The sequence below is a fragment of the Takifugu rubripes genome, chromosome 6 (genome assembly GCF_901000725.2).
Source record: "Takifugu rubripes chromosome 6, fTakRub1.2, whole genome shotgun sequence".
Lineage (NCBI taxonomy): Eukaryota > Metazoa > Chordata > Actinopteri > Tetraodontiformes > Tetraodontidae > Takifugu > Takifugu rubripes.
In genome coordinates, this window is record NC_042290.1 from 10,952,608 (window position 1) to 10,978,987 (window position 26,380).

Genomic DNA, 26,380 nt, shown 5'->3' on the forward strand with positions numbered 1-26,380 from the left:
GCGGGTTTAAATGGTTTTATACCGACTTGGCACATTTCAAAAACAATTTGCAAAACCCTCAAAAAAAAATGATAAAGTGAGCAGGTAAACCAAAACATCCCAGCTTTGTAAAGTGACTGTCTTTTGTTTTTTTATTCACAGTCAGATTTTTTAATGATGTATCCGGGCTATAAAATAGAATATACACTCCAAAACAATACTTCTGAGGTCATGATAATTCAACAATCTATACTAGTTTGGTCATATATTTCAGCAAATATATTCCATATTTACTACCTCTATTCATAATTTATAAATTGACATCTACATACTGATATAACGGTGCATATGCCCCAGTTGTGGGACTAATATGGGATTTTTCTATAATACTCTGATCAATATGATTGGAATCTTCCAACCACATAAAGGAAAATATTAGTTAAACTGACGGTTGCTGCATGCAGACCTAAAATAATACTAACAAAGAATGTCTGTGTGCAGATATGTCTTCAATTAGAACATCTTAACATTGGAAAAATATGCTTTAACACAAGTGTGTGTGTGTGTGTGTGTGTGTGTGTGTGGGGGGGGGGGGGGGGGGGGATACATTCACATATTCAAATTTACCGTCAGTAAATCAGTGCAATTAACTTTCATTTATATATCTCAACTAAAGAGGGCGTAATATGAAAAACAAAATATAAAGTATCTTTTCCACAAACAGGGCACAGACACATAATAAAATATATGTAAATATACATGTATGTATTAAGAAAACACCCTCACAAGCACAAACTACCATTCTACAGTTTGGCAACAAATATCTGACGTCTCGGTAACAAAGAGTGTAACAATGATATAAACTGATTATCAACTTCAGTGGCGTGATACCGTAAAGTGGTGCAATCAATGCTGCACGTAAATGTATGAAACACTTTTTGATACAAAAATATATATTATTAAAATATTACTCTATAATGCCATAAACTCTTCGTAGGAACGGAAAGAAAATATCTATAAACGGCAAAATATAATCATGATGCAATATACACGAAAACCAACAAACAAAAAAGTAAGGAAATAAATAACTATTGAACAGGTGCAAATAACAAAAAAGATTTTTCCAATATTGTCTTCACAGGACAAGATGGATTTTTTTTTTTTACATTCTTTATCTCCACAGAGGGGCATGAAGCTCTCTGCTGCCCCCTGTGGACGGTAGTTTTGCCTCTTGTCCTCCTCCTAACTGATCTTCTGCAGCAGCTTCTCCTCGATCAGTTCGAACTGCACGCTCACAGACATCTCGGCCACGAACTGCTCGCAGCCTTCCTTGCTCACCTGTTTGCAGTATCGCAAGTCGATGTGACAGATGCTTCCGCAGCGCTTGAAATAGGTCAGCGACTGGTCTGTGACCCTGTTACAGACTGCAGGGGGGGGGGGGAAACAAAACATGTGACCTCGCTGATGTACACACAGCACAGCAATGGCAAATGTCACCCGTCTTTACGTCTCATTGATGGATTTTATCGCATCCAGGACAAATACGAGCAATGTAGAACTTGGCCAGTAGGGGGAGCAAGTCGGCTAAAAAGCTCCCTACCTGACAGGTTGATGTCGGTGAGCGAGTCCCTGGTGGTGGTCCCCGCAGCGGTCAGGATGTTGACCGACTGGTCGGTGACGTGGTTGCAGTAGCTGAGGTCCAGTTTAGACAAGGAGGGCATGTAGCGTATGATGAGGCGCAGAGTCGTGTCCGTGATGTCCAGGCCGGCCAGCCGCAGCTCCTCCACGTTCCGCAGTTTGCTTCTGTTATCGAGCTGACCTGAGACAATCGGGCACACGGTGTTGACAGGTGAACCCGTTTCTCCTGACACGCACCGGTATACAGCCCTCAAGACGCTGTACAGTCAGATAGTGTCCCTGTTGTTGGTACCTGGCCTGTTGTCTGTAGGAGGCGAAAGCAGGTCCCTCATCTGGGCGTCTTTCAGACCCTCCACCCATTGGACGTCCAGGGTTCTTAGGAGAGGACAACTGGAGGTGCAGAGAGCGGACACAGCTGCCCAGGAGCATCCAGACAGCAGCAGAACTCGCAAACCTGCAGCACAAAACAGCCCATACATCCGTTTGGAATGTGTGCCCCAATTCTCTTTTTTTAATTAAGATCTTATCCAATTAATGAGCCCATGTAGTCTTTGACAACTAAACAAACACTGGCAGGAAATGTTTATCCAGACGGAGCTTAGTAAAATAGCACAAAATAATAGATAAATACATGTAAAAACTTTCACTGCATGTACACTAATAATGCAGCCCCACAGAAAATAAGACTTTCATTTTGCATATATGATTAATTAGTTTACTGCGCAGTGATGAGAGGTTAATCTTAGCCTAAGACAGTTAATCAAGTATAAACTTACTTTTTAGACTATAGGGATTTAATGATGATAGTTTTGAGATTTGCTTCTGGACCGCTTTGGTATAAATAATAATTTGTTTTGGAGGTCACGTCATTGGACAACAGAAAGAATATGGATGTTTCAAGTTAAGTTTACGGTCGAAGACGAGAGAGCAGTGACGGGGTTCTGCCTGTAGAGGGCGCTCCGCGCGCGTTGGTTCTACCTGGAAGTCTGTTGATGAGCCAGCTCAGCTGTTTCTTGGAGATGTTGGTCCAGCTGAGGTCCAGAGCGGCCGGCTGCCTCCGGATGATACCGCTCAGCATGAGGGGCGTGATGGACTTACAGCGGTTCAGATTGATGAGCTTCCAGAGCCTCTTGTCACAGCACCTGTGGGCACGCGCGCGATGATTAAACATACAGGCGTCCACGCCGCTTCTCTGATTCTGCATGTACTCGCCATCGGTTCCACGTCCTGCAGACACGCATGCACACGCACAGATCTCTGTGGGTCAGGTGACCGAAGACCGCCATCCACGTCTCCCTCCGCATCACGTGGGCCTCGCCGCTGTTCAGCGGCAGTTTGTCAGGCGGGGGGCTGATCGGCGGAGGCCGGATCACGTGGCGCTCCATTTGGATGCACTTGGGCGGCGACCGGCAGGGGAGCGGGCGGGGACAGATCGGGGCGATCGGCGTGCTTCTGTTCCAGCCGAGCGGCGAGTAGCCGTGCTGCTTCTCGGTCACGTCGCGGCCTTTGTGCCGCAGCCAGTCGCCGAGGTCGCTGCTGCCGTTGTTGAGGTTCCACTTCGCCTTCTGGTCGCTGATGTTCTCGGGCTCGGTTTTGACAGGCTGGTGGTTCTGATTGGTGAGGCTGTCCTCCGTTTTCAAGGGACGCCGGTTTTTATTGGTCAGGCTTTCTTCCATCTTGATGGCCCTGCGGCTCGGATGGGCGTTTGGATCCCCCGATTTTAGCGACTTGCGGTTCTGGTTGGTCAGAGAGTCTTCGGCCTTGAGGGGCCGTCTGTTGTGATTGACCGAGCCGTCCTCTTTCTTCACTGGACTGTGGTTCTGGTTGGACAGACAGTCTTCCGTCCTGGTAGCATCCTGGTTGAACTCTTTGCTCGGGTCTTTGGCGGTTAGGCGTTTTCGCTGATGGCGAGCCTTTGGGTGAGCAGAGTTCCTCTCCTGAGGCTCTCCTGAGTCGCTGCTGGGCCCGGCTCTGGGGGAGTTGGAGGAGGACTGGTCCTTCTCTCTGGCTGCAGATGTTCTCAGCAGGGGACTTAACAGAACCTTGGATTCGACCTCTACCGTCGCCTCCCTTCTCCCCTCTTCGTAATCTTCATTCTCGTCTTCACGCTCGCTCTTCTCTTTAACGCGAGGCCCCTCTGAGGGAAACCCGTCTTCGTCGTGATCTTCCTGCTCGTCCTCTTCGTCGCTGTAGCTGTTTTCTGTTTTGATTTGCCTCAACAGCTTTTGAGCCAAGGAGTCGTCCAGTTTTGACAATTTCTTCTGCAAGAGATGATTATTTTTGTTAGTGCGCGAATCTTCAGTTTTACCGTTTCTTTACGTCTGCCCAGTCAAAGCGCCACCACTGAAGCCGCAGACACCAGTGTCACAAACGGGACAACATTCAGAGACACGTGGGGACAAAACTGCATCCACCTTCCTCAGAAGATCATCATCTTACCTTCTTTTTCATGATGGGCTCCTCATTGGTGTCAAAAAGGTTCCTCTTTTTCCTCAGCGGGTTGTCCTCCAGCCGCGGTCGGGGCCCTGCGTCCAGAGACGGCAGCAAGGGACGTTTCTTTGGGGGTTCCTCTTCTTTCCTCTTGGGGCAATCGTCCCGCTCGGCCTTTCTCTTCACAGCACATGTGGTGTTCAAGGCAGTGACGGTGGCTGGAGCCGCCATCGGAACATCGGGCTCCTCTCTCGTGTCCCGGTTGAGCCGCGGTTCCTTCAGTAGGGAGCCCGGCAGGTTGGACGCATACTTGAACCCTGGCCCCCGTTTTTGCTTTTAGCGAAAGGACGACAAAAGGATCAGAACAACGAAGCTTTATTTGTCAAACTTGAGGAGCTGCACACATACTTTGCCAGTCTTCCCTGCTTGGTTGCACTTCGGGCACTCCCAGCAGTTGGGCAGCTCATCGTTGACGACCCCGCTCGAATCTTTGACCTGAAAAGAAAACTGTTTCTGAGACGCATTTTGGACAAAAACAAAGAAATGCTGGCAAGAAGACCTCAGCAGCTGTTGAGGAAAGGCTATAAAAACCTGGGGGGGGGGGGTGATAGATGGACCCGATTCTCCGCCCCAACAAGAGATTTACCTTCAGACAATTAGGATGAATGATCTCATTGCAGATGGAGCACTCCATGAGCATGAGATGGAACTTTTCCTCCTCATCCTCAATGGTGTCTTCTTTGCCGGCCTCCCCACAGATGAGACACACAGCTGTGTGAGGCAGGACCGGCTGCGGGACGACAGAGGCAACAAGAGTCACACACAGACATCAAGGAGCTGCGCGTGACGCTGCGTAGAAACTCCGAGGCAGTGCTCAACATGTTGAAATCATCATTTAACGGCATTTTAACGCCAGGCTTTTGTAACCGCCTACTCAAATGACTCAGAAAGCAGAAAAGCAGAAATCAACAAGGTCTTGTTACATAACATACAAATATGTGCTTTGTCATGGATCCAAACTGGACACCGAGGGAGCTTGATATCACAATATTTCCCCCAATACCGGATCAGTTCAGAAAACACCGTGTAATTCTGCATAAATAAGCTTAGAAATAATGCTTATTCGCTATAAGCAGTGAATAAGCGGATAAAGCGCTGGGGCGGGCGAAGGATGCCGGTCAAAAATGCAAACTCTGTCCATGGTACTGAAGGACCCGAAGGCTGAGACGCCACCGGCCCTGCCGCTGCCGCCGCGGCGTGCGTGCGTGCGCCGTGGACCGCACCTGCGCGGTTAGCAAAAGCAGCTGGACGCTGAGAGTTTAAATGGTGGCATCAAAGGTTCCTGAACGGTGAACTCACTGCGATGCACTGCCTCATGATGCACGACTGCTTCATGCGGCCCGGCCCGCCGAACTTCTTCATGTCCTTGCAGAAGTGGCACTCGCCGCACTCCGTCCGCAGGCACGCTTCACACTTGCGACAGCGGGTTCTTCGCCTCCTGGCGCCGGACGTTCCCCGGTTGGCGGACAGCTTGACCGCCGATGCAGGGGAGGCGGCCATCTTGGATTTGGGCCGGTTGGGAGGTCGGGGCTGAAGAGGAGGAAAGGCAGGAAGGTTTCAAGGAATGACCAGGAAAATCAAAGGCAACTGGAGCACAATAGTGCTACGGACAATGTTTGAAGCGCTGGCTCGTTTGCAGATTTGTATCAACTTCCTACCAAGCAGTTTTGGTCTGTGATGTATTTGAAAATGAACGAGCAGTACTTGAGACAATAACTAAATTGGGAAAATTTAAAACAAGTAGAAAGGAATGATTACTTAAAAGCATTTATCCACACTCCGTATGGCCTTAATGTACCTCCGTGTTGGTTCAAAGGCGTGAAAACAACCATTTCTTTGCATTTTATGGAACAAAATACACAATAAAAACACACAAAAGAAATTACTTCGAATATGAGGTGCAGTTATGCACGTTGTTCATGGCTGTTACCGGATGGCAACCGGGAGAAAACAAACACATTATGATTGTCCCTGGAGTCGTCTTCTAAATTTAGCATCTCACTTTCTTGCACGTCTCTACTTCAAAGAGAAGCTCCACTTATGGCTCCATTTCACACATGGATCAGTAGGGCCCATTATTCCACCGGGGGAGGGGGGCACAGACTGATTCCTAACAGCGCACATAAAAAATTTTCTATCACATAAAGCTGTACACAAGGAGATGCCTTTGATCCCTCTCATTATTGTTCTTGTGTTATACATTCTGCCCCTTTTCAGCTTTACAAATCCGTTCCAGAAGAGCGCATCCACATGAAAAGCAAATGTTAAAATACTGCCAACACACACGCGCACACACGCACGCACGCACAAAGCCATCAGTGCAAAAGACTGCAGCTCCTGCAAATGAAGATTGGATTTCTTTAGTTACATCGGCAGTGCAGATTTTTCCTAGCGTCAGCATAGCAACAGCCACATCCCATTCCCTAACAGAACAGTCTATGACACACAGACTTGTAACCAATAAGAACTGTAATGAGACTCTCTGACAGAGAGCAGGCTTGATGTAAGGCTTATTACAACATTCAATACAAATGAACGCAATCAAACAGACTGACACAGCAGCCTGGATGTGCTAACCAGCCAGGATTAGAGTGACATATTGGGGGAGGTAGGCTTGGACATTTCTGGGGGGGGGGGGGTTGTTGTGGGGATTACAGGCAGGAGGTCTGTGCTGCAAAAATAAAAAGAGACCTAAAAACCCCAGAAAAACCACAGATCTGGCATCTGTAAATCAGCTTCTATCCTAGAGACTAAAACACAAAAGGCGGCAACATTGTACATTACTGTCATCTGCAACCCCAACCGCAGCTCAGACACTCCAGAATACTGTCCATATTGTCCTTTAAATCCTCTCCTAAACCCCCCTGTCTGCTAAGTGAGCGCTCTCTAAAGCAGATCTCTCTCCCTCTGATGCTCAGAATTAGATAACATCAGAGGTTGACAGCAACACTACTGCAGAAAGCAGCTGCCTCCTAATCTCAGTAGCTGCATTTCTCCCGGTGCAAGTCTTATTTTGCCAACGATTCGCAGCCCTTGGCGAACGCACGTCCTCTAACCTGCTATTTCCTTCCTCTTCAAAGAGCATTCAGCTGGGAAATGCTGTGAGGAGAAGATTCGTGGCCACGGTGGAAATCAATAAGCACAAATGTACGCCTAACGGCTGTAAACATACGCTGGAAACATGCGGCAGGAGCAACAGGACCTCTGGTTTCCCTTTAAATGCTCCATCGCTGACCAGAAGTCACCTTGTCTGACATGACATGTGAAAGATGGAACCAAAACAATAACAGGAGCAAATATAAGGATTGTGTTTACAGGTTGAGGAGGGATTACACTCCTGTTAAGCTTTAGAGGTGGCACATGTCAGGCTGAAAACCTGCAATCGCTCTGGCACCAATAGCTCAAAGTGTTTACCCCATATTTTAAAAATCAAAACAGGAGAGATGAATATCAAATCTCGGGAGGATTCAAGGGATTTGCGAAAGAAAAAAAAAACCTGCGTAGAGTACATTGCATGCTTTTAATAGATTGAGATTATTACATTATTACAGTGCATGAAAAAAATGCTGGCAGGGAAAAAGCGTCTTGCTTAAAGGCTAGAAACTTCCTTAGCCTGCACGTTAGCTCTGACATTTGCATACGTGCTCCTTGAGTGGGTGAAGTGTGACAGCAAAGGCAGAAACATTTGCATGACTGGGAGGAAAAAAATGTCTTTTGATGTTTGTCAAAATGAACAAAAAGCAGTTCGGGCGTCTGCCTATCTGTGATTTAAATCCAAATGCACCCATGGCGTTAGGGGGGTGTGGCTCAGAGTTAAGTAGAGGAACTATCCAAACCAGCCACATGCATTTCTTGCTGTGCAAGCAAGTTTCTTCCGAGGTCTCGCGGCAATTAAGGTTGCTACGTTATCAAGCCAGCCGTTCCCAAACACGCGCAGGAACACTTCCTGCCGTGCATCTATCTCCACATGCATCCGTTGCATTTACAACCTAAAGTGAAATTCACATTTTCTGCATCTGTGAATTCCCATTCCTCCACGACCGGCAGCAGATCCGAGGAGCTGGGACACATAAACACATCCTCCTCCTCCTGCTGCTGCTGCTGCTGATTCTACCTGGCAAAACCGCTTCAAGCGCAGCACACACACACACACACGCACATGCACATGCACCAGCGCAGCAACGCTGTCAAACCAGAGCTCAATTCAGAGGCGAACAGCAGAAGCAATCAGTGCATTCCTCTCCAGGTAGCTCCATTTCCTGGCTGTCCAGTGATGCTGCACGCCGCCACATTTCACGCGGGCAGTCAGTCGGTGCCTGCAGGGCTCGGCTGTGCTAACCTGCTCAGGGTCTGAGTCGTAGTCCTCATCTTCAGCGCTCAGCGACATGGCCATGACTGGTTGTTTCACACACCGTCCAGCTCGCAACAAACTGACATGGCTGCAGTCTCCTCCTCCTCCTCCTCCTCCTCTTTCTACTCTTGCTGTCACCGTCTGGCCTACAGCCCTCCCCTCCTACTCCAAAGCTCCACAATACCACAAGATGTAGAAAACACAGAGCACTCTGCCTCATTAATATGGACTAACTCTGCGCAAGAAGAGGAGGGCTCCCGGGCAGGACCGGGCCAATGGGAGGCTGCTGCACGAGGATAAGAAGTGGGGGGGAGGGGGGGGAGTCAGTGGCTGGCCAATGAGGAGAGAGGAAGCAGAAAATGAGTTGTCATATTCATGATGCGGATGGCAGCGAGTGGAGAGCAGGCATGGCTTAGCCAATAGCGCCAGATGGCATCTCATTACAAAAGGCAAACACAAAGAGGCTGCACAACCAACAGCTGGCATTTCAGTGTGCGTGTGTGTGTGTGTGTGTGTGCGTGCGTGTGTGTCTCTGAGGGTTCCATGACACAAATCACTTCAATGCGATTGTGCACCATAAATCAGCCCTTCTCTCGCGTCGTAAAGTTGTTTGGACACTTAATCATCGACAGAAAATCCACTTCCACGTACAGAACGACAAATAAATTCCGAGTGGCCCAAACGGTCAAGACTCAACAAATATTACAACACAAAAACAGCAGCAGAGACAGAAGCGCTTTGGAATATTAAATGAATGTAAATACAGCAGACGGTTTATAGCAAAACGGTCGACAGAGTGGGTTTGAGTTTCCTGCTTGATTTAATTAATCATGAGCAGGCTGGGGACAAAAGAGCGCACTCAAAAGTCACTCGCTCAGACACACGTCCATGAAAGGAACATTTGCAACACAAAGAAAGAGGTGATCAAAGCTCCGTGCGCGCTGAAAAAGTGTGGGTTTTTTCTGTTCCGCGGCTCTGTGATAAATTGTGACAGCGACTAAAATAGAAAAGGTCTTTTAATATTCTTACCTTTGAGAGCTTCTTGGGCCGGTAAACCACAGGAACTCCGGTGACGGCCGATCTGGGGTCATCATCAGCGTGTTCCTTCAGAACCGCCTGGAAGAGCAGCAGAACTGAGACAACTGTCTCCTGAGTGTCCCACCTTGTGGTTTCCTACCTTCACGTCTTCCAGCAGAGCCTGAGGATTTTCTATCCCTTCCGGGATGCATTTCTTGTTTTCGGGAAGCGACTCCAGCTTCTCCACCAGCATCCTGAGGCCACTCAGCTCAAATCCCGTCAAGTGAGTCCACCTGCTCGTGGGCTCCGAGGCAGGAGAGTCCAAGGGCGTTTGGATAAAATCTAAAGAGGTGGAGCCGGGATTACAGCTGTCCTCGGAGTCCACTGATAAGGCAGTTTTGAGGTTCTGGACCCTCCGGCTGTCCGGAGAGCAGGGCCCGTCTTGGGCGAAACCGTCTGGCTTGTCGCAGAGGCCGTCCCTGACCTGAGCGGTCTCACACGAGTCCTCGTTGGTGTCCTGACTCCGGGAATCAGAGAAAGGACTCCCCGTTTTAGTTTCAATATCTAAAGCAAAAGAGAGAAGATGGGGATCAGGATATCCACGTGGGTGCAGCCGCATCCTGGGCTGCGCCACAGCGCCACTCACCTGCCACTACTACGGGCTCTTTACGAAACTCCTGAGACAGGTAGGACCGTCTGGTCAGACAGTTCAGGTACCTCTCCAGGACGTACCAGCACATCTCATAGTAGAAGGGGAAACGGAACTTGGAATGAACCTGGACAGAGGAACAACGCGTTTGTACCTAATCTGCTGAGGTAACAAGCAATTTCTCATGACGTCCTAATCGTTATTCACAGGCCATTTGCGCCACACCGCTCAACCACAAACATCCCTCCTGAGCTCCTCATCTACGGCTGGTAATTGTGATTTGTGCGTCTTGTGTTCCAGACTCGTACCTTGGTCCTGTTCTCGATCTCGTGGATGGTCAGCTGCATAGGAATGTTGAAGCTGTGCAGAATGTTGCCTCCAAACACCAGCGTGTCCTCAGGCGTATAAACGGCGTGGATCCAGCCTTGGGAGCAAAATACGCGGTAATGAAGAGGAGACTGATGCAAATAATCGACTTTATCATAATCAGGGAGATGTTCAGTGAAGTGGCAGCTAATCTGCTCCTGCTGTCTGTTTTACAGCCACCCTGCCAACACACCAGATGGGATGAAGAAGGTGTATCCTTGCTTAAGCTCCACTCTCTGGCATCCATCAGCTCGGTCTCCAAGGAAGATGTCACTCTGCTTCCCTGACAGGACCCAGTCCTCGTAAAGGGCCAAGTTATGAGGGGTGGGAGGCACCAGCCAAAACACCTGAGGAGTGAGGAACAACACCATCATTTGATCGTGCATTTCAGGACTTTGAGAGCTACAAAGTCCAAACATAGCTCATGATCACATATAAATTCAAGAGGTTTATCTCCATGGCAACCAAACCACTCCATAACTGAATCTGAGAAGGTTACCCAGAGACCTCTATGTAAGGTTACAGAATTGTGTCATCAATATCAATGTGGGTGTTACCATTCATTTTTTAAATCGAGTTTCTGTTTCAGGGCTGCCAACGTTTGTTCATTTATTACTTTATTATTTTTTGCCATGGCCTTGAAAATGTTTTTAAAAAAAAGTCAGCTATTAACCACCTGCTTGAACTTACTTTGCATCCCTTAAACACATGATACCAAACAGACGTTCCCCCGAAATCAATGTGGAAGTCTGTGTAGCAGCCTTTTACGCTCATGAGACAATACCTGCGGCAGAGAAACAGAAGGTATTTTCAGCTCCGTCTCCAACCAGAAAAAGATGTGAAAACGCAAACGGCAGCTCTAGAAATGTCCCACACAAGCACTTCGGCTCAGAAAATTGTCCATAATCAGACATATCTCCCTCTGGAAAGCAATTGCAAAGTAATTAACACTGCGGAAATAAATGATTCAGTAAATTAGAGCGGTGGGAGCAATGCTGCCAGTCTAAAAATATCCAGGACATTAAACCATTAAACCCTCCAGCAAAGATTAGTCTGATGCTGTGAATTCTTGGTTACTTGTTACTACCTGACAATGTAATAACCTTTACATTTTCCTGGAAAATCACATACGAGCTCCACAGAGAACATGTGAAGCAACAAGTCCGTGTCAGGGAGGCAACAAATGCAACCAAACCGAACGATTGTGTCAGGATGACTCATTCAAAATTCAAATTCAAAAGCCAAAATATACAACTCATTAAACCTTTATTATTAAATTATAATACAAAAAAACCCCACCAAACTCCATGTCTGTTGTAGCTTCAAGCAGAAGAGATGACAACTACAACTCAAATAGCACGAGTATCTAAAGAGGGTTTGTTTTCTTACACGTACAGCAATTCAATGAATCACTCAACAACAAATGACCTTTCAAGTGTTGGATGTCATCGGCATAAAAATGATGCTGGGAGGAAAGAATTCTGCATCCCCCTGGCTCTGACATGCATCAACCGACGGCACAAGTCAGTGAAATCAATGGAGTTGCTATTATTATTATGAGTTGACGTGATGATTACATTTGATTGAATTTAATAAATAGAACTGAGGCAAACAAACACGGCCAACAAATGGAATCATTATGGCACAACTGGTCTGGTTTTGCACTACGTACACCTGCCAACAGCTTATTGGCTGCAAGATGTCTGCACAGTCAGAAGACAGCAGCCATAAAACCATCCTCCACTGTGGAAAAGTCTGCTGCCTAGCAACAATCGGGGGAGATGGATGAGCACTGATGGGATACAGTGCTCTGCAGTGATGGACGGACACAGCAGATATTCAGACAGAAGGAGACAAAAATGAGCTCACCCCTGACGATGCAGCTATTTTCTAAAGACGTATTTGATGAGGCAAAAGGCTTAGAAAAAGAGAAAGAAATTAAGGACGATTGTACCTTTGCACTTTCGGATATTTCATCTCTGAGATTAGATTGGTGGCTTCTGTTTGGCTGTGTTTCAGATTAGGAGGCCACATGTTATCCACCCAGTCTACTTGATCCACCTGGAAAGAAAAACGGAACTTTTAGCCAACAACAAATCTCCTCTCTCATGCGGTCTTGAGCAGAATCATCACATTCAGAGCGTGACATGTGACAATACCACTGTGGGACGCTTGATGAGGTTCTCCAGCTTAGTGTGGCTGAATTCTAAGCTGATGACATTGAAGAGTTTGTCCCGCTCCTCCTCAGGAGTCTCGTAATAACGGACAAACTGAGCCATGCTCATTTCAGTGCCTTTCTGAGTGCTCACTTCCATAACATCCACAGAGCGGCGGCTGCCTGTGAGCCACAACAATGGCACATATTAAAATCAGCCTAAGAGCACTTCCGTTATAATTAACATGGAATAACTGACATCCCCACTGTAATATTTAAATCAAAGAAGTAAATCCATTTAAAAGGTTAGCGCCTGTAATTCATTGCTTTGCCCACTAGGTGGAGTCTATAGTTCTTAATGATATTTAACTTCCTGCTTTACTCACAGTTGTGAGAAATGTTCACACATGAACACACATGTTCACACATAAAAAATAGACAAATCATAGTGATAAAAATTAAACTTTTCTATAAGAACATTTTACAAGGTGCATAAGTAGAAATCATCCACTGCACAGAAAACCCACGATCAAACAATTGAGAACTCTCAAACTTTATTTACATGCACGCTCTTTATTCCACAATGCATACTATTCCTAACCACACGCGGCTTTCACGCTGTAGTGCACATTTCTGAACTTATTATTGTGGCTTATTTCCTGTATTGCAGAAGACACATTTTGTAGATTTGCGGCACTGATGAAGCGCTTTAAATGTATATTTCTGTAATGATTATACTCACCAACTAAGCCTTTGATTTCATTAATTGAAAATTCTGGATCAGGCATTCTGTGGAGATTAAGGGGCAGGAATCAGTGCGATAATCTAGTAAATGTTGGACTCTAGTTGATAAAAAAAAAAAAAAAAAAAGAGATCTTCCTCCCAGACTTGTTACCTGATCCCGAGTCCGTCCTTCTCTTTAAAGATGAGCGGGACCCTGAGCGCCTCTCTTTGCACGTATTCATATGAGAAGTCTGCAAAATATTGCACTTTAGAATATTTCATCATGTTTCAGGAGACCCTGCACTTTGCGACGATTTTTCACCTCTCCCCTCCAAAAACTGGACATATTTTGCGCCGTAGCCGTCGCCGACCAGCTTCTCCTCCACACTGAATCCTCTGATGTTGACAATCTCCTCGACGTCCGACGAGTCGTCGTTTTCATCGTACATCCTCCGGCAGATGGAGCGCTGTCAGTGAAAACAAGGTGATCGACGTGACAACCCCGCAGCGTGCAAGGAAAGCCAAACCCAAACCCTAAGGAACTGTCGCAAAACGACCATTAAAATGCAAGCAAATGCATGCCCGAAGCGCCATTTATCACGCACGCATTGCATCCCTAACTTTGCAGCTGTGGTAAGGTCGCCTGCAGATTTCTGACAGTGCATTCCTGGTTTACTATATCTTTATAACGTCAAGTGCATTTGTGCATCGCTTTTGCATTGCCCCATAAACATATCCATGTTTGCACTAATTTACTAATCCTAAATTTATTTTCTTTAACTAGCCCACATAAAATCGTTGCAGTTGCAAGTTAGAAGGTGTGCATGACGACGGCTGTCATTTCCCCTGGTGGCCTTTAACTCGAGCAGCTTAAGTGACTTTATCCTCCACTGTTTGCAATCGTTAGCTTAGCTAAGTAATTAGCTCCGTGCCAATCTCGCTTAAGCTAACATCAGCGCGGCAGAGATGGGGACGTTACGCACCAGCCTGCGCCTGGATCCAGCACACGCTTCCACGGCCTGAGCCATCGCCTGCTAGCGACGTTCTGCGGTCATTCACGTCCAAAAAGGCGTCTTCGTGCGCGCCGAAGTTACAGATACACTTAGCACGCCTTTTCACGCTCAAAACAAGGCAACCATGTTTTTGTGTATTACGTCATCGCTTGGAACCAAAACATTGCTGGACGACGTCACGGCGATAGTTCTGCTTTTATATGCAGTAGTAGGCGTTTAAGGAATCTGTCACATCAGCATTAAACAGTTTAAGCGCTGTTGTTTAACAGTCACACGCACCTTTTTAAAAAAACAACAACACAACAAACCCACAGGATTGCAATGATTATATCAAACGGGAGTTGTTCGTGACTTTAATTCATAATAATATCAAAACACTTTGGCGAAGTGCGTCTTAGGCGTGTAACCTTCGGAGTCGATTTAAAAATAAAAGAAGGGCTTTTGGACGGGTGTTTTTACTAGAAACGTTAAGTGAAGGCGACGCAGGCGAAAACTTGGCTAAAAATTAAATATGCGAACGCACGCGACAGATAGCGGATATTCCTTTTACGGCGCGCAGACTTCTGGGTAATGTAAGGTGCAGCTTGCGCAACCCGCCGTCGCTCATTGGGGAGGGAAAAAGCTCTTCCGCAGTTCCGTCAGCTGGTGGGGCTTTTATTCAGGGCACTGTTGGGATGTGGACGGTCTGTTTGCGTCCGAATTAACAAGGAAGAAAAAAAAAGAGGCAAATCTCGACGCATCGAAGCGCTGCTGGGTCAGGTTCCGAGGCGCGGCATGAGTCTGAACGAGCACTCCCTGCAGGCGCTGTCCTGGAGGAAGCTGTACCTGAGCCGGGCTAAACTCAAGGCTTCCAGCCGCACATCTGCGCTGCTTTCTGGGTTTGCCATGGTATCGTGATCTTTCTGTTTCACTCGTCTAACGCCCGTTATCAGTGTAAAGTTATTTCCGGTTCCTCCCAGGTGGCGATGGTGGAGGTGCAGCTGGACAACACGTATCCTTACCCACCAGCTCTGCTGATCGCCTTCAGCGCCTGCACCACGGTACTGGTGGCGGTCCACCTGTTCGCCCTGATGGTCAGCACCTGCATTCTGCCCAACATCGAGGCGGTCAGCAACGTCCACAACCTCAACTCTGTGAAGGAGTCCCCCCATGAGCGCATGCACCGGCACATCGAGCTGGCCTGGGCTTTCTCCACGGTCATCGGAACTTTGCTCTTCTTAGCCGAGGTGGTGCTGCTGTGCTGGGTCAAGTTTCTGCCGGTCAAACCCGGCAATAACACGCAGTCGTCTGGCGTCGCCGCTGCCATCACCTCCACCTCCATCATGGTGCCCTTCGGTCTCATCTTCATCGTCTTCGCGGTGCATTTCTATCGCTCCTTGGTCAGCCACAAGACTGACCGCCAGTTCCAGGAGCTGGAGGAGCTGTCCAACCTGACTCGGCTGCAGAACGAGCTGGACAACCGGGCAGAACCCTCCCTTCTGCATTCTCCAAGCTCTCATTTCCCATAAACAGAGGTTGCATGTCTATGTTGGAACTCTCCAGGACTTTTTGACTTCTGTTTTTACAGGAATGACGCCTCCCCTCTGTTGTGAAGATACTTTTGAAGTATTTGTATTTTTTTTTTTAATACCATTCATGGTCATTTTTTGTTTATGTAGGATACTTGAATAACCTGGAAGGAACCACCTGCTGTTTAACTGCAAACCGTGTGACCACTTTGTCTTCTGGGGACCTGTTCACTTGGTTTCTCCGTGATTGGCTTTGTTCAGATAGACTGACCTACTCGCTGCTAAATTACAGTATTATTTGCAAACATTTCTGTAATGCAATGTCTTTTGTAAAATAAACACACTTTGCCAAGTTCTTAAATATAAAAGACTTTAATTTGCAACTAAAAACCAGTTCAGGCGACACCAGTAAAATGTTTGGTTTATTTTTTAATTGTGAAAGGGGGCCACCAGAAACTGGATTTGAATGATTGCTTCATTAATTGTTAATCTTGATCAAAGCTGGATCGGATTTGATCAAATACATAGAAGTACTACTTCAGGAAATGCTCCAAGGTCCTCGTTTGAACAACTTTCCTCCTCGAAAACAACAGGTAAAAATATTTTGACTTTATTCTTGTACAACTATGACCTTTTTCACATGATATTATGACTTTATGTGTGCTCATAGGAGGAGTCCTGTCCATCTAAAGTGTGTCACCCTAAGTTGAATTTGAATTGTGAGAACTGAATGTGAGATATGTTTTTAGTATGACTTCCTCATATTTCAGCCCATAGTGCCACTTTTGTGCATCATCATCGTCATTATGTAAATGCTGTTTTTTGGCTTGGTGTGAGCTAATCTTCAGAATGAGGACATAAGGGAAAATGTACAATAACAAAGCAGTAGTGAGTAATGAAAGGTGTAAATGATCAATTAACCTTCACATGAGGAGGGGAAAACATGCTGCTGCTGCTCCTCTTGTCCAGCGCCGACCCTCATGGCTGACGAGGCCTCTTGTAAAACCGACTGAGCATCCAGCAACTGTAGCTTTAAAGAATAGACATATTCTAATTCACAGCGATGCTTTAGGGAACAAATTACTCTCTTGAACCACAGTTTAAAATGTTTCACCTGTGGAATTGGATACTTGGTTGGTGTCGCGGCTTTTTCCCTTCCAAAATCACAAAAAGTGCCACATTTCGCGTCTCCGTCCACCCAAAGCCCTTCATAGAGCTGGCCCTTGTCCGGGTAGTAAACCTTTCCCTTTCCGTGCTTCTTTCCTTCTCTCCAGCCGCCTTCGTACCAATTTCCATTTGCTTCCGTAAGAGACACATTTAAAATTAAATTCTAATCAATTCCAGAGTCAGATCATAATACAAGAACGTTTTCTCACCATAGCGAATAATTCCATGTCCATGATGCTTATCCTTCATCCACTCCCCCTCATAGACGTCTCCATTCTCATAGTTCATCTTTCCCCAACCAGCACGCTGGTCCTCACTCCAAACCCCCTCATAAAGAGCTGAGTTACTGTAGACATTCGTCCCATAGCCCTACGAGAACATAAAGTTACACATGCGTCTTCTGATGCATGTACGCGATATCAGATAACATACATACGTGCTTTCTTCCATTTTTCCATTCACCACAGTACTTCTTTGCATACACCTTTGCTTCTTGGAGCAGCACGCTGTAGGTCCCGTGTCCATCAGGTCTCCCACGTTTCCACTCTCCACTGTAAACGGCTCCAGATTTATTCCACACCTGAGTCCCCCTCCCTTGAAAAAGTACAATACTTATATATGGAGGAGGTGAGGTGTGACAGTGTGTGTGTGTGTGTGTGGGGGGGGGGGGGGGGGGTGTATGGTGCTCACCGTGCTTCTTGTTGTCCAGCCACTCTCCAGTGTATTTGTCTCCGCTGGGGAAGAAAACTGTGCGCTGCAGCAGTTGCTGTGAGTTGATATCCATCCGTGTGGTGGATGCCTGGTGCTTTTTAGAACTCTTCAGAAATGGCGTCCCTGGCCATGTAACCATAGCAACATGCGAAGTTTCCTACAAAAGATTAGTAATTTGTCCAAAGATTTTTTGGTTTTATCCCAGGTGTGCAGATTAGCAAATTCCAGTGTAATTAAGTACGAGTGGTGCTTAAAAGAGAGTAATAAATAGTGTAATAATACTAATAAATACATCCTATGATGTGCTGCTGGTTCAGTGGGTCAAGTTAGCTGAAATGTTGCTAATTTATGTAATACCAGGAGTTAACTGCAGCCTAAAAGAACTACTTCTACTTTACCTCTGTGTCTGCCTGCAGTTCACGTAAAGACGAGACAATGTTTGACAACTCATAGTAAACTAAAGTAAGCGTTCCGTGACTACCGTGTACTTCAGGTATCCTAGCAACAGAAACCCATGCTGTAGTCCAATAGAGACAAAAGGACCGTCGATTTAAAAACTATACCTGCAGGTGTGAGCGAGTCCCAGGTGATGCGTCAGGTCCTTGTTTTTTGACTATTGTGATTTTTAAAGACATTATTGTTAAGTTTTCCGCCCACGGTGCTGAGCGTTGTGCGCATGCTCCGTGCAGCCCGGCTCCAGAAGAGCCTGAGTGGACGGTCGGTGTGAGGAGAGCGGTGCGGGGAGGAACCTTGTGAAGCCGCCCTCTTTGCTACATCAGCTATTGTGCCGCACAATGTCCAAGCCGAAGTTCCAAACAGAATGGGAGGAAATTGACCAGGAATATCAACAGCTGCAGGTGAGTAATTTGCCCAAGGTGATGTGTAGAGTGTTTGGCTGGAGCTTGTCTCCACTGACAGGCGCTACTCTTGGCGGCTAGTTTGGATAGCTCCTTCCGAGTCGTCATTCATTCTCGCTCCAGGAATAAACCCAGCACCGAGGCACTTACTGTGCCGTTGGGTGCCAACATTTGGGGGTTGAGAACAGTTTGCTAAACCTTTTTCACTTCTCAATTGACTGTAGCACTAATTGCTAACGCTAGCAGGAGGTCGCTAAATGCTCGGCGTGTTATACGGCGGCTAATGAGCAGCTATCGTAACTAACTTAGCCAAGTTCGTAAAGGACAAGTTTCCTACGATACCTTTAAACTCGTTATTGTCGGGTTACACGAAATTTCGTGGCCAAACTCCACATGTTACAGTACCTTTAACCCAAATAACTCACATTGGAGTCAGTGAAGGCAACACGGTGCGTTCATATTGGTCGTAGTCGACAAACTTGAGACCGCAGAAGAATATAAAAGTGTCCGCTTGCTTTTCGACAAAGTTATGATTTGCTACCACATCTGATATCTTTAAACCATAGTTTCATTGCCTCAATCTGAAATTTTTCCATGCAAACTCACTATCACTGCAGCAGACAAACCTAAATAAATATTACACATGAAATGTTTGTGCTTATCTTTCTGTTAATGTGTGGATATCTTCCTGGTGAGGCTGGTTTCTAGACTATCATATGTTCCTTTGGTTGCCAGGAAACCCACAAAATATACAGACAAAAACTTGAAGAGCTCACCAACCTTCAGACGACATGCAGCAGCGCCATCAGCAAACAGAGAAAGTGTCTGAAAGACCTACGATACAGCTTGACCCAGTAAGATTTCTCTCATCAATGCTGATTATGGTCTGTTTTGAGAAGCTCTGTTCTCACATAAAGGTTACCGTTTTATCTTCTGTCCGCAGGTCCGCGCAAACCTGCGACGAGGTGGCATCGACCCTAATGGGAGATCTCAAAACACAAATCAAAGAAAAAGAAAACGTCTTCTTCGACATGGAAGCGTATTTGCCAAAGAAAAACGGGTCGGTGCGATTTTTCACACCTCAGTGTTTAACCTCGCTAAATTTAACTTTGGTGTTTGTACTTTTATCATCTCAGACTTTACTTGAATTTGGTGTTGGGCAACGTGAACGTCACTCTCCTCAGCAACCAGGCAAAGTATGTTCCAGGTTTCCACCTTGAACTGAGGGGAAGCCGCAGTTGGAGTGAAGACGAGCTCTTTTCTGTTCCTTTAGATTTGCCTACAAGGACGAATATGAAAAGTTTAAGCTTTACATGACGATAATCCTGATGTTTGGAGCAATAACCTGCCTCTTCTTTCTCAACTATCGGTAAGAGAACTGATGTGAACCCATTTAATGCTGCTGCCTACATGGAGTCGCTGTTACCATCATAATTATAATGTGAGGTTTATCACCACCACTGATGCAGAGGCGAATCTACATTTTTAATCTGTGGCTGTAGCCCCATGCTAATCTCTTTCTCTGCATGTGTTTAGAGTCACTGATGAAATCTTCAACTTTTTGCTGGTGTGGTACTACTGCACGTTAACCATCAGGGAAAGTATCCTCATGAGCAACGGCTCCAGGTGGGCACTTGGCTGTCTTTTACAGAGTTTTTACAGAGCGTGTCTGCTCTTACTCGGGCCTCATCCTTCCTCGTTGCTCTGTTTTTTCAGGATTAAAGGCTGGTGGGTGTCTCACCATTATGTATCCACGTTTTTGTCGGGGGTTATGCTGACCTGGTGAGCTTCAGCCATTTGTTCCAGCACTTTTGGGCAGGCATTTGTAGGAGTTTGAGTACAACCAACTACCGCTTCTGTCACTTCTTGCATTCCTTTTTCTCCACAGGCCCGAGGGGCCCATGTACCAGATGTTTAGAAGCCAGTTTCTTGCGTTCTCAATATATCAAAGTAAGTAATAACTCTTTGATCTTGTCATTGTCAGGACTCCTTTTAGGAACTCTGCAGTTTTTCTTAAGAGACATAATGGTGGCCTTGTAATCTACAATTTTGTTATCAACGTTTGCGCCAGGCTTCCTCCAGTTTCTGCAGTATTACTACCAGAGCGGCTGCTTGTACAGACTTCGAGCTCTGGGGGAGAGGAATCAGCTGGACCTCACAGTGGGTGAGCTCTCAGCTGTGTTTGCTGGAACTCCATCCAGTCATTTAAAGCCGTCCGTAGTCCGCATTAATATGTGGCTTAAGCCGCACTGATCTATCGGTCCCGAGCTCACTGTGGGTGTTTTCGGTCTCTTCAGAGGGATTCCAATCCTGGATGTGGAGAGGTTTAACATTTCTCCTGCCGTTTCTCTTTTTTGGTCACGTAAGTCTGCAAATTGTTTTTCTTGAGATTGCACAAGCACGTGCATGTGATCTTTGGGGAAAGGTGCACATTAACCTTCACTGTACACGTCAAAGAGAATATGTCCTATTTTTTTCCACAGTTTTGGCAGCTGTACAACTCGGTTACCCTGTTTCGTTTGGCAGGACACGAAGACTGTAAAGAATGGCAGGTAGGAAATGGGTTTAACCCTCCCGCCTTCACCTGAAGTGAGTTTATACTCCGACTTCTTCTGAATAAAGAAATCAAATTTATCTCTTGAAAGCCGGAGTTGCCCCTTTATAAATGTGTCCTTGCAGGTTTTCATGCTGGCACTGACATTTCTGGTTCTGTTCCTGGGAAACTTCCTCACTACCTTAAAAGTCGTCCACCAGAAGTTTCAGAAAAACCAGGAAAAGGTGCAGAAGCAGGACTGAAGGAGAAGGGAAAGTGACTTGCTGCAAAAAGGCCAGTAATTCTGAACGCACACACTCGCTGGAGTGACTGACCGCAGTCTAACGGGAGCCAGGAGAGACCAAACTCAACAAAACCCTGTTTCCCTCTCCGGCTTTTACGGCAGCCGTGTCGAGCTACTGACGCACAGAGCAGTGTTAGGATGGTAGCCAACAGTCTGTCACTTTATTCTGTACATAGAGCAAATAAGAGTGGAATGAATGGGGAATTTTATTTGGACGTGTGTGACATGTGCATGAATCTGCAGAGGGACCGTGTTTAAAATTATGCAAGTTAAAAAGACGGCAGGTAGCGTTGAGCAGCGTAGTTTGGCCTTTAAGGACTTAACATGTGTTGCTAAAAGGTCAAATAATTTACTGTGTTCCCGTGCATCATTTCCTCTCCAGTTCTATTGTAGTTATTTCTGTTCTCGTCCACCTTTTGTGCTGTTTCACTACAAACTATGGGAATGACAGCTTACAAAATAGGGATTTTGTCACGACACTACACACACGCACGCACAAACACTACATACTTGAACTGTTTTGATGGGAAATGGTGAAGATCATCACTAAGAAACTGTTCTTGCACGTGGCGATTTCTTCATAAGCTACGATTTAACTTCCAGTCAAAAGTTTCCAGCAAATGTGACGGTCCGTTGATGTAATTTAAACTCAAAGATGATTCTTTCCACATTTTTAGACTAGTTCTATATAACTTTGATGATACCCGGATCTTTACTGGCTTATGTTGGTAGGTATTAGGCAGGCTCTTTGTTTCCTCATTTGATGCCCTCACAGGTTCAGATCCTGTCGGCCCACTGATGCCTTACCTTCCCTCGCTTCAGCCTGTTGCGCCACTGATAGAAATTCAACTTTTTGCCCATGGTGCATCAACAGTGGAATTTTTGTTTTAATCGTATCATTTTTAATTGAAGGGGGGGGTGGAAGTTACAGACCGTAACACCTCACTCGAGCTTCCCAAATGCACAAGATTTGTTTTTCCCCTTTTGTTGTAGCTGTTTGTACATTTCGGTTCACAGTTCAACCTGTGTACATTGTCATTAAAAAAGGACATTGATAATAAATTGTTCATTCATTACTGACATTTTTGTGTCTGTTTTTTGTGCACGTTAATATAATTTTATTGCGGTTATCGAAGTCAAGCCACGTATGTTCGCAGATTTCGACGCTAGTGGGCGCTGTTGGCAAACAAGAGTTCCTTCAATAACGCAGCTTCTAAATTCCAGTTTTCTTTTTACTGTATATGAACTCATCATGTTAAAGCTGTAATATCGTTATGTATTTTAATAACTAGATTCCCTGAACTTGTTCAACATTTTAAAAAACAAAACAAAATACATTTAACTTAGACCTTGCTCAGCTAGCAAGCTTTATCTTGATTTGCATAGTTCTTCAGATGGCACCTAATGTCTTTGACCTTTCATCAGCTTGTCCAGCCCCCTCCGGTCCTCAGTCCTCCTGCTGTTGTCACAAGATGGCACACCTCTTCTTCCTTTTGTGATTCTTCTGTTTACGGATGAAAGCCAACGTTTTTTTGGTAGCCTCCCTGAATATTTCCTCCACATTTTCCTGATACTTTGCCGAACACTCCAGGTAGAGCTCTGCGTTCATCTGCTGCCGAGTGTCCTCGCCCTGCAAACGTGTCGCCGTTAGCGACACCGCACGGTTGTAATGTTGAATCTGTTGCATGGGGTCGCGAGGTCATACCTGAATGTAGGTGATGGGGGCCTGGTCTGTAGCCTTGAGCTTCCTTATGCATTCTTTATCCGTCCTGAGGTCAGTCTTGCAACCAATCAGAATGACCGGAGTGTCCCTACAGAAGTGTCTCACTTCTGGGAACCACTGGCAAGGAAAGAGCTCATCATTTGGTGTTCTGGATGATCGGATATAACTTTACACACACTATAGTTTGCATGAAGTTGCATTCATATGTGTATTTTGCTTTTTAAAAATAGATTACGCCATTTTATTGCATTTCTTTTATATTAAAGCTAAAGTTTCACTAATAACTCTTGGTTAAACTATTTGCAGAAGTCCGCCTGCATGACTGAGGAGGTCAACGTCCACACGCGGGCTTTGGTGAGTTAATCAGAGCCAAGTGTGCACAGCCAACACCAACACAGCGCACTGTCAGTCATTAACTGAAGCACGGCCAGATGATGGCTGATGTGTTTGTGTCCACTGTTAGTTTATTACCTTTATCAGGACGTTGTCGAAGCTGGTGGGGTTGGTTACGTCAAAACAGACTAGAACCAAGTTGGCTTCTTGGTATGAAAGTGGCCGTAACCTGTCGTAGTCCTCTTGTCCTGAAACAACAAGCGCTTACGTTACCTGGAAGTGGGAAGGATGTAAATTCAACCATTTGTCCTTTGTTATTTCATTGAGATCAGGCAGAAAATATAAAGCGTTAGATTTGAACAGTTCTCTGCGGAGGTGGTCTTTGGTAGATCAAAAATCAGTCCAGGTTTGTTTGTTTAGTCTTGAATGTGAATAATCACTATGGAAATGGATCAAAGCTACTGAACCCGCCCCCCCCCCCAGCTTCAGCAGCAGACTCCTGCAGCCTCACTGCTCGAAGGAACGGGACAGGAAGTCATTCCTGCCGTCCGCCATCAGACTCTATAATTCATCCAAACCCAGTCAATAACAATAATTGTCTAATGTTTATGTTGTAATTTTATTCTATATTTATGTATATATGCTTATAATGCTTGTGTATATATTATATTATGTATATATTATATATATATTCTTATAATATATGCTGTATATATGCTTATAATGTTCTAATTATATTTGTATTTATTTATTCTATTTCTATACTTTGTAAATACAAAACCTACACTTATATTAATCCACATTAGGCTGCTACTACAATCCAATTTCCCTACGTGGATGAACAATGTACATCTTGAATTTTGAATCTTGAACTGAAATTGAATGACAAAAAAAGAGTATTTTGCATTATGGTGGAAGTACTTCCAGACTAAAATGAGCATTTCTCACAATAGCATAAAGTTAAAGAGAGACTATAGTGTCACCAATGCAACACCCAGATGTATGTTCAAGAGTTGATGTGGTTGAATGTAACCACATCCTGGCAACAGCTTCCCTTTCTGCTGATAGAAGACACCCTGCTGCAACTCTGCAGGAGATAAGCAGCCGACACGGGCCAGAAAACGCTTCCCCGCAGGGTCTGCAGAGGTTTTCACGCAGCCTTCTGTCATGTTAGCAAATTTTCACGATATTCTTTGTAGCAAAACTGCTGCTGTCATTATCATGTGAGACCTCCAGGGTGAAGGTCTGACGGTGTTCTGACATCTTCATCCCTTATCACTTCCTCTGTGTCCATCAGTGCCAAATCACCCATAAAAAAACAGAACCCGGTAAAAGAATGCCTGTATTGTTTGTCCATTTCTGTTTCTATGGTGGAACTATGGTGTTCTAAACTGGTGCTGAGGGCATTCCAGAGTGGTGGTGGCATGTGACGAAGAATCTTACCAGCTGTGTCGTACAGGTTGAGCTTGATCTCTTTTCCTCCCACTGAGACAGTGGTAACATATTTTTCAAACACTGACGGGGCGTATTTCTGTTTTTGAGACACATGAGAAACTTATTTGATGAGTATATTTTCAAATATTGGCCCCAGTTAATATTTTAAACAAGTTAATGAGTGACAAGCCTCTTAACTGCTTTACTGAAGCTCTTCTTACCTCTGGAAAATCACCTTTGGCATAAACCATCAAAAGTGATGTCTTTCCACAGCCTCCATCTCCTACTATCACAATTTTGAGTTCTCCGCCGTCTTTCCTGGCACTACTACCAGTCCCGCCACCATTTTGTGCCATCTTTCCTCCGGACCAGTCAAACAGGTCCCCGGTGAGACATGCCCAAGTTTACGTCCTCCGGGTACAAGTGGAAAACATTGCGCGAAGTGGTGAGGCTGTATTTGAAAAGGCCGAGCCGTGCAGAAGGTGTTCAGACAGGAACAGGAGTGTGAGCTGCGTTCACCACTTCCTGTAACCGTCGGTGACGTTGTCTCCTGTTGACCCCCCCACCTCCGAACATCATTTTCAAGCACAGTCTGTGAAAGCAGAGATGCTTTCAGTGGGTAGGCATCTCTGCTTATGAATCACCAGCTCTGTGGGTGCTCCTACTTCCTCTAGTGTATTCTGGGTGGGTTTTGGATCCGAAGCACGGCCTCCATCAATAGTTTGCATGTGAATTGGTGCTTAAAAAGGCTCCACCACAGCCCTGAACTCACATTTATCTCGATCTTATCGGTTTATCATGCGTTGCTGCTGGTGCAGCTCTATTGAGACCTTTTGTGAACCTGAAACATACTTTGTGTGGTCGATTAGACCTTATGCTACCACATTCTCAGACATTGTAAACATGGAATTTTCCTTTAAATGAGTGAGACCCAAAAGTGAGTTTCCACTTTTAATCCCAGAAGTCTAACCAAGATTTTTTTTAAATTTTTTTTAAACCCTTTCCGACTGTATGGCTGAACACAGCAGTGACATCACCGACGGGCATCGGAACAATTCATTCTCTCTCATTCTGGGTTGAGTCCACTCCAGCAATCTGGTGATGAAGAGAGATTGAGTGACGTGATTGGGTTTGGGAATAACATTCAAAGGCACAGCGTGTGAAAATGCGCCGGTTTTAAGGTGGGACATGACGGTGGGTGAAGGAAGACGATCAAATTTAAGGATGCGTTTTCCAGTGATGGAATTTGTGGGGAGTTGCTTATTGAGTATTTATTATAGCTTCACAGACATTTATATGATAATTATTTATTTGGAGACAAACGGAGAACATATTTCTCTTCAGAAGACACAATCTGCAGCATTACAATTGAAACTAGTCACATTTATCCAGCCTAATGTGTGTGTGTGTGTGTGTGTGTGTGTTTGTT

General features: G+C 45.6%; 5 protein-coding genes and 1 long non-coding RNA gene across 9 annotated transcripts; 3 read left to right on the forward strand and 3 right to left on the reverse strand.

Moving 5' to 3' along the window:
* Nucleotides 1-729: 729 nt before the first annotated feature.
* Nucleotides 730-14,539, reverse strand: kdm2bb (lysine (K)-specific demethylase 2Bb). Of its 2 annotated transcripts, XM_011604880.2 has the most exons (21): nucleotides 14,352-14,539; nucleotides 13,691-13,835; nucleotides 13,541-13,619; nucleotides 13,388-13,434; nucleotides 12,650-12,828; nucleotides 12,445-12,551; nucleotides 11,181-11,274; nucleotides 10,684-10,837; nucleotides 10,433-10,548; nucleotides 10,122-10,251; nucleotides 9,636-10,039; nucleotides 9,488-9,574; nucleotides 5,407-5,637; nucleotides 4,694-4,837; nucleotides 4,456-4,542; nucleotides 4,057-4,380; nucleotides 2,830-3,878; nucleotides 2,596-2,759; nucleotides 1,910-2,071; nucleotides 1,580-1,798; nucleotides 730-1,403 (listed from the first exon to the last, which is right to left on the reverse strand). In XM_011604880.2, the coding sequence occupies exons 1-21, from the start codon at nucleotides 14,394-14,396 to the stop codon at nucleotides 1,222-1,224; spliced, it is 4,149 nt and encodes a 1,382-aa protein (XP_011603182.2). In that variant the 5' UTR covers nucleotides 14,397-14,539; the 3' UTR covers nucleotides 730-1,221. The 2 variants fall into 2 exon arrangements, with proteins under 2 accessions (XP_011603182.2, XP_029693393.1); XM_029837533.1 differs by lacking the exons at nucleotides 12,650-12,828; nucleotides 13,691-13,835; nucleotides 14,352-14,539 and having other exon boundaries at nucleotides 13,541-13,621.
* LOC115250159 (uncharacterized) lies at nucleotides 10,084-10,806 on the forward strand. The gene is made up of 3 exons (XR_003888727.1): nucleotides 10,084-10,291; nucleotides 10,425-10,567; nucleotides 10,667-10,806. It is a non-coding gene; the product is annotated as an uncharacterized lncRNA (long non-coding RNA).
* A 294-nt stretch (nucleotides 14,540-14,833) lies between the features above and the next one.
* Nucleotides 14,834-16,245, forward strand: orai1b (ORAI calcium release-activated calcium modulator 1b). The gene is made up of 2 exons (XM_003965487.3): nucleotides 14,834-15,269; nucleotides 15,341-16,245. Exons 1-2 carry the CDS (start codon nucleotides 15,156-15,158, stop codon nucleotides 15,887-15,889), a joined length of 663 nt encoding a protein of 220 aa, XP_003965536.1. The 5' UTR covers nucleotides 14,834-15,155; the 3' UTR covers nucleotides 15,890-16,245.
* Nucleotides 16,246-16,265: 20 nt separating this feature from the next.
* morn3 (MORN repeat containing 3) lies at nucleotides 16,266-18,455 on the reverse strand. 3 transcript variants are annotated; one of them, XM_029837539.1, is made up of 6 exons: nucleotides 18,331-18,455; nucleotides 17,747-17,924; nucleotides 17,493-17,650; nucleotides 17,266-17,425; nucleotides 17,004-17,188; nucleotides 16,266-16,913 (listed from the first exon to the last, which is right to left on the reverse strand). In XM_029837539.1, exons 1-6 carry the CDS (start codon nucleotides 18,400-18,402, stop codon nucleotides 16,806-16,808), a joined length of 861 nt encoding a protein of 286 aa, XP_029693399.1. In that variant the 5' UTR covers nucleotides 18,403-18,455; the 3' UTR covers nucleotides 16,266-16,805. The 3 variants fall into 3 exon arrangements, with proteins under 3 accessions (XP_029693399.1, XP_029693398.1, XP_003965580.3); XM_029837538.1 differs by having other exon boundaries at nucleotides 16,266-16,919; XM_003965531.3 differs by lacking the exon at nucleotides 18,331-18,455 and adding an exon at nucleotides 18,166-18,323 and having other exon boundaries at nucleotides 16,266-16,919.
* tmem120b (transmembrane protein 120B) lies at nucleotides 18,445-22,541 on the forward strand. Its single transcript, XM_003965530.3, has 12 exons — nucleotides 18,445-18,624; nucleotides 19,360-19,478; nucleotides 19,568-19,684; nucleotides 19,761-19,820; nucleotides 19,898-19,993; nucleotides 20,161-20,250; nucleotides 20,341-20,406; nucleotides 20,513-20,574; nucleotides 20,696-20,788; nucleotides 20,922-20,986; nucleotides 21,108-21,176; nucleotides 21,304-22,541. The coding sequence occupies exons 1-12, from the start codon at nucleotides 18,562-18,564 to the stop codon at nucleotides 21,418-21,420; spliced, it is 1,017 nt and encodes a 338-aa protein (XP_003965579.1). The 5' UTR covers nucleotides 18,445-18,561; the 3' UTR covers nucleotides 21,421-22,541.
* On the reverse strand, nucleotides 21,650-25,927 carry rhof (ras homolog family member F). Its single transcript, XM_003965529.3, has 5 exons — nucleotides 25,173-25,927; nucleotides 24,961-25,048; nucleotides 23,656-23,765; nucleotides 23,167-23,301; nucleotides 21,650-23,091 (listed from the first exon to the last, which is right to left on the reverse strand). Exons 1-5 carry the CDS (start codon nucleotides 25,305-25,307, stop codon nucleotides 22,927-22,929), a joined length of 633 nt encoding a protein of 210 aa, XP_003965578.1. The 5' UTR covers nucleotides 25,308-25,927; the 3' UTR covers nucleotides 21,650-22,926.
* Nucleotides 25,928-26,380: the final 453 nt, after the last annotated feature.

Bases quoted from the DNA above. Each gene is read 5' to 3' on its own strand.
- kdm2bb (XM_011604880.2), bottom strand. From the start codon at position 14,396: ATGGCTCAGGCCGTGGAAGCGTGTGCTGGATCCAGGCGCAGGCTG. The intron at 10,549-10,683 runs GTGTGTTGGCAG...TTTGCTCCCAAG, and splicing joins CACCTTCTTCATCCCATCTG to GCTGGATCCACGCCGTTTAT. The intron at 1,799-1,909 runs GTACCAACAACA...CGATTGTCTCAG, and splicing joins TCCTACAGACAACAGGCCAG to GTCAGCTCGATAACAGAAGC.
- orai1b (XM_003965487.3), top strand. From the start codon at position 15,156: ATGAGTCTGAACGAGCACTCCCTGCAGGCGCTGTCCTGGAGGAAGCTG. The intron at 15,270-15,340 runs GTATCGTGATCT...GGTTCCTCCCAG, and splicing joins TGCTTTCTGGGTTTGCCATG to GTGGCGATGGTGGAGGTGCA.
- morn3 (XM_029837538.1), bottom strand. From the start codon at position 18,402: ATGTCTTTAAAAATCACAATAGTCAAAAAACAAGGACCTGACGCATCA. The intron at 17,651-17,746 runs GTGAGCACCATA...TACTTTTTCAAG, and splicing joins GCTGGACAACAAGAAGCACG to GGAGGGGGACTCAGGTGTGG. The intron at 16,920-17,003 runs GTGAAACATTTT...TATTCTTTAAAG, and splicing joins CCAAGTATCCAATTCCACAG to CTACAGTTGCTGGATGCTCA.
- tmem120b (XM_003965530.3), top strand. From the start codon at position 18,562: ATGTCCAAGCCGAAGTTCCAAACAGAATGGGAGGAAATTGACCAGGAA. The intron at 20,575-20,695 runs GTAAGTAATAAC...CGTTTGCGCCAG, and splicing joins TGCGTTCTCAATATATCAAA to GCTTCCTCCAGTTTCTGCAG. The intron at 21,177-21,303 runs GTAGGAAATGGG...GTGTCCTTGCAG, and splicing joins AAGACTGTAAAGAATGGCAG to GTTTTCATGCTGGCACTGAC.
- rhof (XM_003965529.3), bottom strand. From the start codon at position 25,307: ATGGCACAAAATGGTGGCGGGACTGGTAGTAGTGCCAGGAAAGACGGC. The intron at 25,049-25,172 runs GTAAGAAGAGCT...TCTCAAAAACAG, and splicing joins CCAAAGGTGATTTTCCAGAG to AAATACGCCCCGTCAGTGTT. The intron at 23,092-23,166 runs GTATGACCTCGC...ACACGTTTGCAG, and splicing joins CCCCCATCACCTACATTCAG to GGCGAGGACACTCGGCAGCA.